This window comes from Condylura cristata, unplaced genomic scaffold, assembly GCF_000260355.1.
Source record: "Condylura cristata isolate star-nosed mole 26May11 unplaced genomic scaffold, ConCri1.0 scaffold00041, whole genome shotgun sequence".
In the NCBI taxonomy this organism is placed as follows: domain Eukaryota; kingdom Metazoa; phylum Chordata; class Mammalia; order Eulipotyphla; family Talpidae; genus Condylura; species Condylura cristata.
Window position 1 is genome coordinate 741,239 of NW_004567142.1, and position 18,189 is coordinate 759,427.

Below are 18,189 nucleotides of genomic sequence, written 5' to 3' on the forward strand. Positions count from 1 at the left end.
TTTTTTTTTTTTTTAACTAAAAATGAGTTGTTGGAACTGGTGTGCATCCTTTTGTCACACTGAATTGCTTTGTGATCTTGACCTTACATAAGTCACTTTTTATTTCCTATTCAATAAGGGAGTTTAACTCAGTGAGATTTTCTGCAGGACTCATCTTCAGAACACTTACACAAGAATCAGCTGCAGGGCTTCTTAACGAGAGACAAGCCAGCAATACACCCCAATAGTCAAATTCATTATTACTCGACAGCATCAGTCAAGAATCTTGTCCTTTGTGTTTGCAAAATGCTTTGGCAAAGGTAATCCTTTGTGACTAGATCGTGAGCTTGTAAACCTGAAGCACCGTTGCCCAAGTATTATGAAAATTACAGGACACTTTGTAAGTATGAAGTACCTTGTCAACCACTGTGGACTGCCTTAAATGAAAAAATACTTTCTTTTTTAAACTATAAAGTACTTTTTCAACCTCAAGTACTTAGTCTGCACGGATGATTGTTAATAGGTACAAATCCCTACAAGGGTGAAGTTTTTTCCAGACTGAGCGGGACAGAAGTAGTCTGACTCACCCTTCAAACTCCTTCCAGCCGGGTGACAGACCCTTAGCCTCCTGGCCCCACCAGCACAGACCCTGCTCACCTATGACATCCGGGTGCTTCACAAGGATGAGCAGCCCATAGCGGAGAGTAGTGCTGGATGTCTCTGTGCCAGCAACGAACAGGGACAGCACTGTGTGCACGAGGTTTTTTTCATGGAACTCAGTCTCAGGATCTGAGTGCTCCTGGGGGTGGAAAGCACAGTCCCTCAGGTCCCCTCTAGCCAAGAGCCCATATTTCTGGCCTCTCCTTTGCAACAACACCCATAGTATCTGTGGGAATTTCCTTTATCTTTACTTCCTGTTTATTTATTTTGTCTTTTCAAGGCCAATAATGTAGCAAAAACGTGGGTTGTGGAGATCAGCTGTCTAGGTTTAAATTCAAGCACTATTGTGAATAGCTGTATGTCTATGCAAAGAAATTTGACCTTCTAGGGTGTAATTTTTCGTCTGGGCGTATTCTACTGAGTCTTATATATGTGCTCAATGAATAGGGATTAATTTATGTTTGTTGTTGTTTAATCTGCCCTGGGTCAGATCTCCTTTTGTGGATCTTGCAACTGTCTATCCAGGAGTGATACTGACAACCCAGATGGCACTCGTCAGACCAATCAGAAGCAACATCAGCCTCCAGCCAGTGAAAACAAACTGGTCTCTGGCCAATGAGAACAGACACGGGCTTCTGACTACAATGGAGGGAGGCGCTAGTGCCTGGGCCAGATGGCACCCTTGACAGGGATTCCCGAGGCAGCTCTGGGGAGGCCTAGCAAGGCGTGCAAGTGGGGGCCTGAGGCAGTGGCTTTCTACCAAGGCAGGAAAGTGTTTCAGGGCTGGGCAGCGCCCACATTTTCCTCAAACACACTCCCTCAGTAGCAGTAGAGAGCCAGGCCCTCACCCACGCACCCACCCCACGCTGCCCTTGCCTTTTCCATGCGGAGCAGGTAGCAATCAATGAAGTCCTTGGGGTTGCTGGGGTCCAGGGTTCTCCTGTGTGTCTCGATATTCTCAGTGATAAAACCTTTCACTTCTTGAATTTTACTGTACAGATGTGTGTGGGGCCCAGGAAAGTGTTTCAAGATGTCAGAGAGGAGTTCAAACACCTATAAGGAAGCAGAACTTATTCTACTCCCCAGCACTCAGTGCCCCATGAACTTGGAATGTGCCACCCCGAGTTCCCCCTCCCTCCTCTGTCTCACACACTGTGTATAACTGCGCCTTGTTCCAGTCACTCTGTCATCTGCTGAGGTTTCTTCTCGCACTGTTCACTCTTTGGAAAGTGTGTTCAACCCTCAGTTTGACTCTTCACCTTAGATAGGAAGGTGAGGGGGTGTGACACAAGCTATGCAACGTCCATCGTCTGACAAACTCCGGGTGGATTGGGATAAGCTCTGAAAAATCAGACTGTCCACTGCTAACTTATGTTATGACCTCCCTTTTTTGTATAAACATAATATCAAAATATTCTGAGCAACATTCAGTTTACAACTGGATTGTTTTAGCCACACAGGCAGCTGCTGGTTCAGGCAAGCTGCCCCAGGGTGAGAAATTCCTCTGTCTCCTGAGACAAAAGCCAAGCCCCAGGAGCAATAAGACCCCAGGACATAAAAACTCCTGGGAAGCTTCCTTGGTTTCTTTGAATAAAAAATAAACTTCAGATAAGGCTCCCAGGGCATAAGGACTCATGGACAAATTTTAACCTTGACTACACAGGTGTCGTTTGATATACAACTATACAACTTTCTCTTAACTTACTCCCTTTTAAAGCAGGCACAAACTACTCTCTGTTAGCCTCAAATTACCCACTAGCTTTTCCTTAGACAATCACTGCTAACACTGCTAACACAATTTGCTACTATCCCAAGACCCGTAACAACCTTTGCTAACAAACTCACCCTTTTCCAGACCCCTCTTCCTTTGATGATAACTAGACAGCTGTATACATGATAACTGTCACAAAAACGTATAATTTAGCATACCATAAATTGTAAACAGAAGAATGCTTTTTTCCATTTATCCTTGAGAATGTTTTATGGAGATATCTCATTAACTTACCCTATGCATTATTACAATTAACTACTTGCTACACAGTATAAATAAAGACCTGCTGAAGGAAAAACAGGAAGACTTGCACCCTATCCTGACTCCCGTGTCTTCCTCGCGTCCGTTCCCCTTTCCCCCTTTTTGGAATATCTGCTTGCCGACGCCTTCCCATCTTAGGGTCCTGCCTGTGCTGCCTCAAGACACCCCAAAGGTTGGAGCTGGTCTCTGACAGGGGTGATCTGTTTAGGAAGCACCTGACCCCTTCCCAGGTGCAAACCCCCATCCTGGCCCACCATCCACAGACTCACCTGACTGTAGAAAGAGCTAACGATGGTGAAGATGTCGTTCAGTAAATTTAGCAGGTTTAAGAACCTGGGGTCCTGGTAACTGAAACGCTCGCCAAAGACCACGGAGCAGATGACGTTGGCCATGATGGAGTGAAAGAGGAAGGTGGGATCCAGATAGGCCCCTGAGGGTGAGAGGTCTGTCAAGGGGGGAGGGGGCGTCCCTGCGCTGTCCTTCTGGATGGCTCTGACTGTGCTGGTGCTGTCTCACAGCTGACCGCCCTCTCTAGGACTCGGCCAGGGCTCTTTTCCTGGAGCACCCACCCACTCGTCATGGCTGGCTTTCTTGGACTCTATTTGGGGGGGACTTTCTCAGTGCACCTTTGTCTTCCTCTGCCTTGTCTCTGACTTTTGGAGACTCCTCCCTTTCATGCGTCATTTCATGTCCCCATCCGTCCTTGTGGCCCTTCTCCGTAGCTCCTCCCCTCATCCTAGTTCATATTCCTCCTTTTCTTTCTGAGCTTCCCCATGACATTGGCTGCTGGTTGCAGCTTTGTCAGTGCCCTCAAATGCCTCTTTCTTGCTTTCTCTCTATTCCTATCCGCTTCTCTGTCTCTCTCTTTATACTTCCCAGTCTCTTCCTCTCTCTGACTTCTGCATGGTCCTTCTTTTCTCTCTCTGATCCTTTCTCCACTCTTTCCCGGAAGCTTTTCTCTCTTCTTTCTGTATATCTCCACACCCATTATATTTGCTCGCTTCTCTCTGCGTTATCCTCAAACGCACCCCCTCAGTATCAGTAGAGAGCGGCTCACTCACCCACCCACCCTGTGCTGCCCTTACCTTTTCCATGCGGAAAACCTCTGTCCCAGTCTCCTGACATCTGCCTGGACCTTGACCCTGGACTCACCCTTGTATGTCTGCAGCTCCTCCACCAGACACTGAGCCTCCTCCTTAATGCGCTCCTCAATGCTCCTCCGCCCCATGCCGAAGTCTCTTAGGGTCGCCAGAGTGAATCGTCGATGTGTCTTCCAGGCCTTTCCATTGGCAAAGATCAAACCTGATTGGTGGAGCATGAGGGACATTTTGTAGGATGGTCTCTCATCCTCCCCTGAAACCCACACATCCTCATCCCCCACTCACCAGTTCCCTCGAAGATGGGGTCAATGATGTCTATGGATCCCCGGCCAGAGAAAGCCTCAGCCTGGTCCAGCAGGGCCTCCCGCACGGCCTCGTACCCACACAGGATGACATTAGGCTGGGACCCCAGGTAGACCGTGAAGACATCCCCATACTTATCCCGAAGCTGTGGGGGCAGGGTCCAGATCTCACTCTCTATTTCAATAGAAATGGCTTCAATCTCACCAGTGTGGACTACCAGTGTGGACTAAATTCCACTGGCTGCAGCTCAGTCAGGTAACAGAGAAATTTGAACTCTGTGATTCCCCCAAGTTTCCCATATGTGCCCTGCTCTGAGCTCTTCCAAAAACCCTCCTAGGGGAATGTAGAAGATCCAAATAAGGGACAGGAGGAGTAAGTATAATAAAGTAAATATCCACATCAACAGGCAACTATAAACCAAGACATTCTGCAGGAGGGAAGAAGGGAGCAGGATCAAAACAAGGTGGGAAGGGCAACAGGGGCTGTGGTGATGGTGCTCGGACGAACTGGGGTGGAAGTTTCATGGGGGCTGTAATTGAGATGAGAATGCACACATTGTACAAAACTGAAAAATGATGTAAGACGTATATAAAATAAAAATATATGTAGTAAAAATAAAATATAAATAAAAACCCTCCTAGGTTTAGTTTTTAAGATGTGCAAACAGGATGAAATTTGAAGGTAAGAACATCTCAGTGGAATAATTACTAACGTAGGGATTGAAGCAGTAAAAAAAAAATCTCCCAACAGGAAGTCAGGACTAGACTGTTGGATTAGTCATTTTAACAAAATTTCAAAGAAACATACCTATATTTCTTAAATTCTTCAAACAACTAGAAGAGGAAGGAAAGCTTCCAAAGGTATTCTACAAGATCAGATTACCATGATTCAAAATCAGGTAGGGTATCACACACAAGAAAAAGTACACAATTACAGGTCTGTGAACATAGTTGCAAAATACAATATTAGCAAACTAAATTCAAGAATGTATTTAAAAGGTTATATGTCATGATCGTGTGGGATTTCAGGAATTTCAGGAATACAAGAATAGCTCAACATATATCGCTCAGTCAACACATGTCCCTCCTTATCAGATGAGGGATCAAAGCACATATGATCATCTCAGCAGACACACTAAAAGCATTTGACATATTTGACATGCATTTGTAATAAAAGGAAGGTGTCAACAAAGTGGGTAGGGAGAGAATATAGTCAACAGATTTAAGGCCATGGTTGACAGTCCCACAGCTAATATCATATTGAATGTTGAAAAGCTAAAAGTCTTTCCTCTCAGATCAGCAACAAACCAAAGAATGCCCAACATTCTCACTTTCCAACATCAGTACTGAAAGACCTCAACCGGGGCAGTAAGACAAGGAAAATATACTAAAAGCATCCAAATGGGAGTGGGAAGAGTAAAACTGTCCCTGTTTACAAAGAAAATCTAAAAGACCATTAGGATAAATCAACTTAGGGCCCTTTCTGGTGATGTGACGGGTTGAAGCACAGCCACTGCAGCACAAGTTCAATCCACAGCCAGGGAGGTGACCCTCATGGCGCGGCAGACCTCTCCTGACCTGCCACTGCTCCTCTCAGTCCATCTGCCTGTTCTGCTCCCCACTGTCTCTGGTGAATCTCACCGCCCCGCACCTCTGACCTATACCCAAATTCTGTATGCCTACATAAGTAAATCTATTTTTTAAAAAAGAATTAATCAACTTAGTAAAATTGCAGTTTACAAAATCATTCCTCAGAACAGGCTGCAATTCTTTCACTTATAATGCACTAATAGAAAGAGAAATTACAAAAGGAACCCTGATGACAATCATATGCAAAAGGAAAAACTACCTGCTAATAAGTTTAAACAAGGACATAAAATACATGAGATTATTTTTGAAGATTTATTATATTTATTTATGCACACAAGAGCTAGGGGGTAGGTGCAAGATATGAGAGGCTTCATCAGAGACAGAGCAGGGAGCAGAACAGACAGATGGACTGAAACACACTGCTGAGGGGAGAAGCAGGCGGGACAGGAGAGGTCTGCTGTGCCCTGTGGGTCACTCCCTGGGCAGGGATCAAACACAGGGTGCAGTGGCTGGTGTTAGTTTGATAGCACTGAGACTTAACCCCTGTGTCACCAGCCAGGCCCCCTGCTCCCCTCTTTTTAAATAAACCTTTTACTAACCTTTGTGTGTGTGCCTGCGATTGAGTCTCTTTGTGAGGCCTTTTAAGCACATGGGTGAAGACCCACACTCAGGCCAATCCATTTCACACTGGGTTTGCCCTGTACAGTTTCAAGCTATGTCACAGAGTTACAGTCATCAGTATAATTGACATTGGTATAAAAAGAGATATAGTAATTGTAATAAAGTAAAAACAAAAATCAACTAGCAGCGATAAAGACATCCTAAGGGGAGGAGAAGGGAAGAGGATCAAAACTGGGGCTGGAAGAGCCCACGGGACCATGGCAATGGACAGGGGTGAAGTGGTGGCGGGAAGGCCACGGGGATGAGAACCAAGATGAAAAAATGTACAGAATGAAGGATGATGTAAATATGTATAAAAATAGAGATATAGGTACATGGAGCACAGAGGCCAGAACTAAACCACACAGAAACGATCGGTTTATTTAGGGCAAAGGACGCAAGGCTACGCAGGGGGAAAGGACAGTCCCTTCGATAAATGGCATCTGAAGCTGGGACGCCCCACCCACAGCAAGCAAACTGGACCTCTTCCTTACAGCACGCACCAGCGTCAACTCGAATTGGATTAAAATCTTAAATGTGAGACTGACAGCCATCAACCACCCAGAAGAAACGATAGGCGGAAAGTCCCTTGGCACTGGTCTTAGCAATTTGGTGGAGGGATCCTTGCTGGCAAGGCCAACGGAAGTGACAATTAACCAGTGGGACCGCATGGAGTTAAGTCTTCTTCACTCCGAAGGCAACTGCCAGCAAGGTGCAGAGACAATATACCGACGGGTTAGAGACCGTCAAATCTAGCACCAGCCCGGAGTCTGTTGCCATAAGACACAGAGAACTCAAGCAAGTTGTGTTCCAGCTGCATTGCTGCCTAGCAGCTGTCTCCCAATACCAACCTCCCTCCCCCCCCCGCCCCCCCAACCCCTATACCCCAACCCCTACCTACACTCTCCACCCCTTCCAAACCCATCTCACCGCCTGGAAGGACTTGAGAAACCCCTTGGGGTCCACATGCAAAATGTTTCCCAGGAAGGGCAGAGGCCAGGGTCCTGGAGGAAGACGGCCCCTGGGCTTGGGTTGGCCCCAGAGTAGCAAGAGACCAAGGAGGACGATGAGGAGAAGGACGGCCGAGAGCATCACGGTCTCACTGTGCCTGCCCCTGTCCTGCTGTCCTGCTTAAAGAGCAGGCTCTGCTGTTGTCTTTTTATGGCCGTGGTGAGAGGTAGAAGACTGCCAGAAATTTGCTCCATCTGAACTGGTAACTCTCCAGGGTAGCCTAAAGGCAGCGGGGGGAGCAAACCTTTCAAGTTCGTGTCCAAGAAAAGGTCTCAGTGAATTTTGACCTCGATGATAACACCTCCCTCACTGGCTAGGAGAGTGAGAAGGCTGGGTCTGGGCTGGTTGCCCTGCCAGGCTGGCACACAGTTACTGCTGTCCCACTATGGCGTTAGAGCAGGAGGGAAATGCAGATTACTGGCATCAGAATCGAGGAATTCTGCTGAAGACCAGCTTCAGCTGAGGTAGTGAGGGTCACCTGCAGGAAAGGACGGTGTCAGCGAAGGTGAGAGAGAGAAGAGGAGAAAAGTGAGGGGGAAAAGGGAAAGAGGTAGAAAAATGAGGAGATACAGACACCTGTTTAGGGTGAAAGCATCTTCTGCCGATTGTTCCAGCAGGTCTTCACATATTACAAGCAAGCAGTGGGATTACATCTGTGTGCATAAAGCAGAAAAATACCAATCATCACATTTTTCTTAAAGACAGCTCAGGACTTTTTGATCTCTTATTGATACTGTGATATTCATACACAAAATATTCCTATGGTGATCAGTCATCAAACAAAATATTCCCATAGTGGTCAGTTATCAAACAAAATATTCCTGTGGTGATCAGTTAACAATATACAAAATGTCTCTATGGTGTTCAGTTAGCTACTACAACTTAAACAATCATTTTGTTAATTCCTCAATGAACATACACCCTAAAGGTGTAGGCTTTAGTTAAGGAAGTAGGAGTCAGAAAACCACCAACGAGGAGTGCATTTCACATTTCCCTGCACCTAAGGAAACATCCCTTTTTTGATCCACAAAAGCAGCTGCTATTAGTCACTGTCTTTGCAATTGTTCTGTCAACCTAGTCTCTATATCTAACATAAGAACTAGGGGAAAGTTTCTTATGATCACTAATTATTATCCTGTTAATCTTATCTAAAAAATCTTTCTATGTGAAAAGAGGTTGGGTGAAAGTTAAAGGAAAGAGTAGGAAAACTTATTATTACTTATAACTCTATTACTTAAAAGAAAATTATGTTACTTAAAACTGTAGATCTTTTATTGGGGACTGGACAGGAAATGATTGCCGCCTTTGATTCCCAGAATTCTTGGACCGTGACATGTCTCTTATTATTGTGGGACCTACATTTGTGCCAGCCCTCTCAAGCAGAGGAGTATTAATTATTTTATAACGTATTGTGCTGTTCTGTATACAATGCTATTGTTATTGAACCAGTCAATCCAATCAAGTGATTATTGATTTTACATTGAATTTATATTTGGACAATTGCTATGTATCTTGGGAACAGCCATAAACAAAAAGAATCCAGCAGGAGTGGGAATGCAGACTAGTACAACCACTATGGAAAACTGTTTGGAGGTTCCTCAAACTGCTAAACATGGAGCTTCCCTATGACCCAGCAATCCCACTCCTAGGTATCTACCCAAAAGACACAAAAACACTGATTGAAAAAGATACCTGCATCCCCATGTTTATTGCTGCTTTATTCACAAATGGAAACACATGGAAACAGCCCAAATGCCCAAAAATGGATGACGATTTAAAAAATGTAGTACATATACACAATGGAATATTACTCAGCAACCAAAAAAAAAAGAAACACATTTCTTTTGCAGCAATGTGGATGGAACTGGAAAAGATCGTGCTTAGTGAAATAAGCCAGAAAGAAAAGGAAAAATACCAGATGGTTTCTCTCATAGCCGGAATATAATGAAACAGGTGAGAAAATAATGATAATGATGAACAGCTATATACCAGAGACATTTTGTGGGGGTGGAGTGGGGGATGGGATCAAAAACAGTGGGGGGAGGGAAGTGCATTGGACTATGCTGATGGCACATGGGTGATTTGGTGATGGGAAGCCCAAGGGGATTGCAAATGAGATGGAAAAAGGCACAAGATGATGTAAAAATAAACTATTATATATATATTTTAAAAAAAAATCCAGCAGGAACCAGTTGTGGAAGATCCTGACTTTTCAGGATTTTTCCCCCACATCAGGATCTTGTCATACAACGTGGGTAGCATGGTCCTCACCAGAATTCTGTATTCACTGGGGTCAGGCTACTCTGGGCATCAGAAGAGAGTGAGGTGGATGAGTAGCCATGATCTAATGGGGTGGGGGGGGTGAATAGCTCCACATTGGATGGGTTGGGTAGTGGCTTATTTAGACCTTCATTTGTTCCTCAGAAAGTATTGTTTGTTGGAAATTGTCTATTTCATAATCCTAAAGTTAACTTGTAACCCAGATAGACTGGGAAGGGCACAAGGCAAACCTGTGCCCAAGAACTGGAGAAGCAAACCCCCGATATCACCTCCAGCCCCTGAGCTGCAGAAGGGGGGTCTTTGGCCAAGTGAGACCCGGCGTCGCCAGCCTTGTCCACAGTCAGCGCCGTGTGCTCTTGCTGGTCCCCAGCCCTGGGCCCCTGGCGTCCACGACCACCTCGCCTTCACCCTGCCCGGCCGGGCTCCGTCCAGCCCTCAGTCTCCGGGTGCAGGTGAGAACGGGGAGCCAGCTTGCCGGCATCTGCCATTGTACGACACAGGGCCTGTAGGCCCGGATGAAATCCTCATGACCGCGCTTCTCCCCAAGGGCTGCCCCCCACGGCCTTTTTGGGGTGTGGGCGCCCCACACCGGCAGTCAAATCGCGGACTGACTTCATGAAAGCAGGAACCTCCACAGCCCGGTCTCTCTCCCCAGGCCTCAGAGCAGGCCTGTTTGCTGCTGTCTTTGGCGCTTTGTGTACAAACAGCTGAAAGGAGACGTAGTAATGGGCTCGCTGTCGACAGTGAAGTTGAAAAACATGGTGGTGCTCTGCTTGCCTGCGCCGTGTGAAGGCCTGGTGCTCCTCGGAAAACATTCGGAAGCTGCATCTTGTGCCACACACTGCTGCAGGTGCTGATGGGACAGCCATGATTTACAGTAATTAACATGTCAGAGGTTTAGCCTTCAAGAAGCTGGCATGGAGATGAAGATGTTCTCACCTTCCACAAGCACCCCTGAGGGCCTGAAATGGCTTAAGAGAATTCACATCCTATATGTGTATTCGAGCCTCAAGGGGTTAGAAGGGGACTTTCAGGAAGCCCAGGGTGCGAGCTTAGAATCAGACATCCATGGAGCAGAGGAAGCAGGGCGAGTGAGGAAGACAGTGGACTACAGTGGTGGACAACCGTGGTTGCTCTTGGACTTGTGGATGAACCCTGAAGATGTTATGCTGAGTGAGAGAAGACAGACACCAAGGATCATATATGATTCATTTTTAGAAATATCCAGAAGAGGGCCCTTTCTGGTAGCGCAGCGGGTTGGAGCGCTGCACTGGGAAGCTAAGCTAAGCTGTGGCCACCTCAGTGCAAGTTCAATGCCGGCCCTGGAGGTGTCCCACACGGCGCAGCAGACCTCTCCTGACCCACCTGCCCCCCTCTGTCTCTGGTGAATCCTCTCGCCACCCCTGCACCTCTGGGCCTGTACCCAGTTCTGTATGCTTAAGTAAATCTTTTTTTTTTTTTTTAAAGGACTATCAGACTATCCAGAAGAAGAAGAAGCAGAGACACGTAAGTCGTGGATCACCACAGACCCAGAAGCGAGGGTGGGGTGCTCCTCGGGGCAGTGAAGTGTGCTGAGGCCGGGAGCAGTGATTGTTGTACGACACCGTGAGTGAACTAAATGCTGCTCATTGATCCACTCAAATGTTGAGTTTAATTTTATATAAACTTCGTCTTAATTTAAAAAGATATATCGGGGCAGGGGAGGGCTAGACAGAGGAGAACTGAACACCCGTGAACTGGTTCACAGGTCAGCTGGTGATGGGAGAACTATGGGGCTGACAACAATGTAAGAAAGAGGTCATTCAAATTATTTGCAATTAAACATTAACAAAAATAAAAGGTGTATATGGGGGAACGAGGGTGGAGAAGCTGAGTTCTGGAGCCAGGCAGACAGGCAGGGCATCTTCCTCGTCCCTCACTAGCCATGTGACAACCAAGAACTGATGCCCCAGTCCAGCCTGTTTATACATCTGCAAAATGGGCCTAGTCCTTGCACCTCCCAACAGGGCTATTGGGAGGAGGATTTGGGGGGAGGGAGTATCACCCCCGCATGCTCAAGGAGCACCCAGAGGTGAGAAATGGACTCTGAAGAAGTTACACAGAGTTCGCTCTGGCCTGGGAGACATACCTGCAGAGAACCTGAGCAGCGGTTCCCTTTTAATCTTCAGCCTGTATATGAGGATTACTCCTGGAATTCTACTGGGAAGCCTTTCTTGAGTGTTTCCATTGCTGCAGCATGACAGAAGAGATGAGACTGCACCACCCTGTGGAGATGGTGACCAAGGAGGGGGAGGACTTGGCGGGTCTCTCAGAGGAAGGAAGACGTGGAGAGACTAGAGGGCACTTTTTTCAGAGATGGGGACAAATAGGGACCCCAGAGTCCTTGGAAGTACTTGTCTTGGGCCCCTTCGTGGGGTGGGAAGTGAACCTGGTACTCCTGGGGAAGTTCCCACACCATATTTGATGGCTGTAAGTTGATGTCCTTGGGGCCACAGGGCTGGCCATGGAAGTTCTGGAGCATGAAGTTGTTGGTGAGGAGGAGTGACTGGCTGAGGCAGTGCCTTTGCTTCCCTGGAACAAAAAGAAACAGCACTGTGGGCAGGAGAGACACACTTTGTCCTGTCTAATCTCTCAATCAAGGAAGATCTAAACTTTGCAACAGATTTGCCTGGGGTTGACCTTTCGGTTGCAATTCCAGGTGAACTTTTGGGCACCTCCCCAAGCCCTCTGAAAACAGGTGCAAATCTTCAGGTGAAAGTGCCAGACCCACCCGGAGAGAGCCTATGGGGCTTCTGTTAGATTCCGCATGGGTCAGTGGCCTTCAGTGTGGACACCACCCCTGCTTGGGTGGGCCGTGTGTGTGTGTGCAAGTGGACTTCCTTAGATGTGACTGAGTGAGGAACGTCAGATTTGGACAGCCCCTGGATTACCCCAGTGAGCCAAGGCCGTGATCGCAGGGATCCTTACAAGGAATAGGCAAGCGGGTCAAAGGGATTGTAGGAGAAGTGATGACGGGAAGGAAGGCTGGAGACGGGAAGAAGGGCGCAGGAGACCGCCAGCAGGCAGGGGCACGCTATTCTCCACCGAGCCTCCAGAAGGAAGGCAGCCTGCCAGGGCCTTGATTTGGACCCCATGGGACTGCTTCACCTTCGCCTCCAGAGCCAACAGAGAATCAATTGTGTGTTACAGGCCACTAAGTTCATGGGGACTTTTGAAAACAGTGCTAAGCTAATGAATGGTTCACTCATGCTTTTGGTTACAGTAGCTTTATTCCTTTTAATTGCTGGGAGTGTTCTATTGTAGGGGTACTCCAAGAGCAATTACCTATTGATGCATTGAGGTGTTTAGGATTATATTTTTGTGACATCTGTTATTCTTATATAAGATCATTGTTTATAACAATTTCTGTCAAATTGGTTAGTTTTCCTAGATTCTCTATGGGGTTCTTCTGAAATCAGATTGAAAAGTTCTGTCTGATGTCATCTACTCAAGTTTCTGGGGTGGTATGCTTGGGATTCTGTGCTGCAAATGAAAGCTATTTTTCTTCATGACTGACAGCATTCAGAGCTTTGAGGTGTTGTATTAGGAAAGTTTATTATATTGTTAGAGTTATAGAAGTGTTATAATTACTTTACATAATAAATGATCATTGATTTACTAAATTGATTTATAAATGATCAATGAGTTTATATATAATTATATTGTTTACTACAAAGAATTATTATATAAGAATTTGACTATATTTCTGATGCAGTTCATGTTGCCATGTAAGAGTGGCACATATGATTATGTAGTTTTATGGCTTCCTTTAAATTTGACCACTTCTTTGTATGAATCTAGCATTCACCATAGGATGTATTCTTCTACACCTTGCTGTCATCCAGCATAAAAGAATTAGTGGTATTTGGATTTTAGGGTTCTACAGACATTAATAACCCCTTATTGGAGTCTTAATTGGCTATGTTATCTCTTTTGGTGCCTGTGACAGGGACTGGTTTCCGTTGTTGATAAGTCGCATACGAGCTGAACATGAGATTTTGTAGCTGGGGCACTCGTTGCTCCTGTCTACTCTGTGACTTCCTCTGCGGTCACCATGTTGTTCCTAGAGACCTCGGGAGCATTTACTGCTTGTGCCACTCCATTCCCCAGGGGTTCCTATAGTCCCCTGGTCTTCCAGATGAGGCTATTTCTCTGGGTGATTTTGAAAGATTTTCTCTGATGAAGTTTTTCCCTTTTGTCTACCGGCTTCACAGCACTTCATGTTCAGGACCCCACTGGATCTGATCATAAGAGGAACTAGGCAGTAAGCTACAGAGAAACAGGCTGACCTCTGCCATGTCCTGAAATGGGGCGTTTTTCTTTTCTTTTTTTTTTTAAGATTTATTTATGCATGCAGCGCTGAGGTACAGACCAGAAGTGTGGGGGGGTGGGGTGAGAGGATTCACCAGAGACAGAGTAGGGAGCTGAACAGGCGAATCTACGAAGTACACTGCTGAGGGGAGCAGCGGGCAGGTCGGAGAGGTCTGCTATGCCCTGTGGGTCAGCTCCCTGGCCAGATAGGCTTTGCTTGCAGTGGTTGCAGATTGAATTACAGTGCTCCGCTTTAACCCCTTGTGCCACCAGGGAGACCCTCAATTCTGTTTTAACACCTGTGTCCGCTTGCAACAGTTTTACATGTAGTAAAACATTTTCTTCCTTGCTTGTCAGAGGCCCTGATATGGTGACTTTAGCCATACAAAAAACATTCTATTTCTGAAGAACCTTTCCCACCTGTGGCATAGGAGTGAACAAGAAAGGAAAGTAAGATAAACTCAAGCCATTCACAGCAATGCAATGGAGCTGGACGGGATCATTTCTCAGTGAAATAAGCCAGAAAGAAAAACAGAAATACAGGATGGTTTTACTTTTCAGAGGAATGTAGCTGACCCAAATAAGGGATCAGGAAAAAAAAAAAAAAAGTAATTATAGTAAAGTAAAAATCAAAATTAAAAAACTTTAAAAAAAGAAGAAAGGGGCCTTCCCTGGTGGCACAATGGGTTAGGATGCAGCACTGCAAGCTGGCTGCAGCCGCTTTGGGGCAAGTTCAATTCCCTGCCCCAGAGGTGACCCACATGGCACAGCAGACCTCTCCTGACCCGCCCACTGCTCCCCTCAGCAGTGTTCTTGTCAGTCTGCCTGTTCTGCTCCCTACTCTGTCTCTGGTGAAGCCTCTCACCGCCCCTGCACCTCTGGCCTGTATCCCAGTTCTGTATGAATAAATAAATAAATCTTTAAAAAAAAGAAGAAGCAGAAAGGAGAGTAACCTTGATGACCTGTGCTAACAGAAAGGTTGAGAAAAGAGAGGTGAGCAGGTTCTGACACTGACCTGTGTTTGCTGAACTAAACTTATAATAATGCAGTGTCTGTGGTGTAATCAAGGTTGATGATGAGAAGGTTGCTTGAAGACTTGAAAAAGCTGAAGGAATAATCAGCGCTGTCCAGGGAGCCCATGAGTGGGGTAGAGCAAAGCTTCCTGAGAGCACGCTGAGTGGAAACCTTACTGCCTCTCATGACCTCAGCGTGGAGGTCACGCATCTTCCCATGTTCCCATATGCAGCCAGTCCTCCCAACTCCCCTCCCCAAAGCCTGAAAGAAATTGCATTTCTCTGCTCATTTAAAAGTAGGCATGGGCTCTCCCTGGTGGCGCAACAGATTTATTTAAGCTCTGCACTATGAAGTTCTCAGAAGCCACTGCAGCTCAAGTTCGAGCCCCAGTAGGGAGTTGACCCACATGGCACTGCAGACCTCTCCAGACCCTCCTGCTGCTCCCCTCAGCAGTGTGTTTCAGTACATCTGCCTGTTCTGCTCCTCACTCTGTACCCCAGTTCTGTAAACATCAGTAAATAAATAAGCAAGGTGACCACACACCTTGTTCTGGTCAATTGAACGTAAGTTAATATGTCCTTATTATTGAAACAGCTGCTTTTATTATTATGTTGGTATTGTTGTTTGTTATTAAAAGAGAGCCAGAGAGAAACACTCAGAACTACAAGAGGTCTCAGAGGTTTAGAGACAGAGCCACAGAGATTGCCATTCATAGAGAAATGAAAATACAGACAACACCAGTGAGAGTGAGTTAAGAGAAACTGAGCGCAAGTAAGGATCAAGTCTTGCCCAAGTCTTGCCACTGGGTCTTCAGTGGCCTTATGGGATCCGTCAGCTCATGCTACACTATGCCACAGTGTCAGACAATTCCAAACAGTTCTTACAGCAGCAAAGGTATATTTCTCACATTCATTTTCATGAAGAGACAGCTTAACATTCTGCTGCAAGACTTCATTTGGGGCCTCAGGAATCTGCCTGGTGTGGAGGCAGAGGAAAAGAGGGCTGGTGGCATCCCAGGCAGGAGCTCTTCATGCTCTTGTTCCCGCGACCCCCACAGTCTGCTGGCCTTCCGCTGGTGAGCACGTCTTGGGTCCAGTTGGATGTCAGCAGGGTGGGCAAGTATAGTCTAGCTGCAGGACGGCTCTACAAGGAGGGACAGTGGCTGCTGGAGGAACCTTTCACCGCCTAGCACAGCCATCAACTTTATTCTCAGTGGCCCTTTGGCTTCAGGACTTAACTTTCCATAACTTGATGAACAGCCAGGTCTCAGGAGGTGGTAGGGTCACTCTGATCCGATTAGGCCTAGATCCCCGCCAGCTTGAACTTTGCTCCATGGGACATTTTCTACAATGGGAATCTAGATTTCTGATGATATCTGTGACAACTTTTTTCTAAGACAACTACAAGCATATATATATATATATATACATATATATATAATTATGCCTATATTAATATAACATATATTATTATTATAATATAATGGCTATAATATGTGATATGATGATATGATGTGTGGGATTATATGGTGTTATACGCTGCATATATGTGTGTGGTATATATACTATATATCCTATTGCCATTATATATAACATATGTGATAATATCGTATGATGTCCTGTGGCTGAGTGGCAACTGACCCCTCCCTGAATTGCATCGCCCACCATGTTGCTCAGGTACCACTGTCCCCAAGAACCAGGCATCCATGACAACCCCTACCCCTCGCTGCTTCTCACAAAAGGCTGTCAACCGAAGCCAACAATGACGTGGCCAGCTTTTCCCTGCTGTCAGCTGTTAAGACACAGCAGGATTGGTCTGTCGAAGAAGTTGCACAAGCATGATGACAGCAAAGCTGCCTCCAGATAAATGAGTAACTTTGAGGAACAGATTTCAAGGCTTCTGGCATGCCTAAAACTCCCAGTCCCCAGAGGATAAGGCTCTAAACTCATAGGCAAATTTTAAAAGCCCTTTGTTTCCCTCCACAAGCAGATAATATATGACGGGTGCATTGGTTGGGTGCCTGGCCAGGTGTTCTTTGTGAAATTTTCGAAATGCTTCCTTCCAAACTGTATAAAATCCTCATTGAAAAATCTCAACATTCGAGCATCTTCCCAGAGCTGTCTGGAATGTTCCCCTGCTCTCAAGTCCTCATCTTGACTCTATATACACATTTTGTTGCGTCCGTTGATTTAAGATAAGACATTGGATGCTTTCTCTGTTCTTTGTGCCCACACCCCAAACCCAGGGGGCCTGGGAACTGCCCTCGGGATGGGAGGTGGTGGCAGCCCTGTAGTGTGACTCCATAGCACAAAAGGTAGTGCTGGCAGCTCTCAGTTCACTGGCTGGGGTTCTCTCGAGACTGGCTCCAGAGTCGCCATTTATCCCTGGGCAAACCCCTGGCTGCACTCCCGCTTCTCGGACCTCAGAGGCAGGGACGCTGGAAGCGCCCCCACACTCAGGGCTGGCCTTCCTGACTCCGGCCAGGGTCAGCCTCGCCAGGAGCAAAGCAGTTTCTAAAGTTCTGGGGCGGGCTAGCCCCAATTCCAGAGACCCAGGTCAGAAGTTGGAGGCCGAAGAGCCTCTTCCTTCCTCATCTCCATGAAGGGGCCGAAAAGAGTGTCCCCCTCTCCGAAGATGTAGAGCACGTCCCCAAGGGAAATACTGCCAACTGGTGGGACAGAGGCGCAGGACCCAAAGTTTGCAAATGAGGCTGGCTCTCGGTCTTGGTATCACAAGGTGGCATCGCTGAATGAGAAGCCAAGTCACTGGCGGGCAGAGCTGAGGCATCATGTGCCCACTGGGTCAGGGAGCTTTCTGGGCAGCAGAAAAGAGAGGAGGAGACATGCCTGCTTATTGTGGAGAGTGACCAAGTGCGGAGATTTATTGAGGGACTGGATAAGGGCAGTGATAAGTCAGGCCTTGCATCCACGGGTGCTAAGGCGGTAACAAACTGGGCCTTGCGTCCAATGAATGGGGCCTTGCAAGATGCGGGATGGGACTAGATGGAGGTGATAACGAACTGGGCCTTACATCAAGGGACATGGGTCACCCCTTTGGAATTTGAGTTTAAAATCTATATAAGATTCCCCCCCATGCGGTGGCAGTAGCTGCGGACCCTACTCGAACTCTGTCTCAGCTGCTGTCCGAGGGCTCAGCCTTTCTGCCTCCCGCCTTTCTTTCTTGCGGCAGGTCACAGAAACTGGGACAAAAC

General features: G+C 46.7%; 1 protein-coding gene across 1 annotated transcript in view; it reads right to left on the reverse strand.

Annotated features, from left to right (window-relative positions):
- The window catches only part of LOC101618952 (cytochrome P450 2B4-like), a 14,542-nt gene extending 7,127 nt beyond the window's left edge, over positions 1 to 7,415 (reverse strand). The window contains exons 1-6 of the mRNA XM_004693906.1: positions 7,254 to 7,415; positions 4,057 to 4,219; positions 3,824 to 3,973; positions 2,941 to 3,101; positions 1,516 to 1,692; positions 637 to 778 (exon numbers count right to left, since the gene is read on the reverse strand). Coding sequence (XP_004693963.1) covers positions 637 to 778; positions 1,516 to 1,692; positions 2,941 to 3,101; positions 3,824 to 3,973; positions 4,057 to 4,219; positions 7,254 to 7,415 — 955 coding nt within the window. The remainder of the gene's footprint in view (positions 1 to 636; positions 779 to 1,515; positions 1,693 to 2,940; positions 3,102 to 3,823; positions 3,974 to 4,056; positions 4,220 to 7,253) is intronic.
- Between the last annotated feature and the right edge of the window lie 10,774 nt (positions 7,416 to 18,189).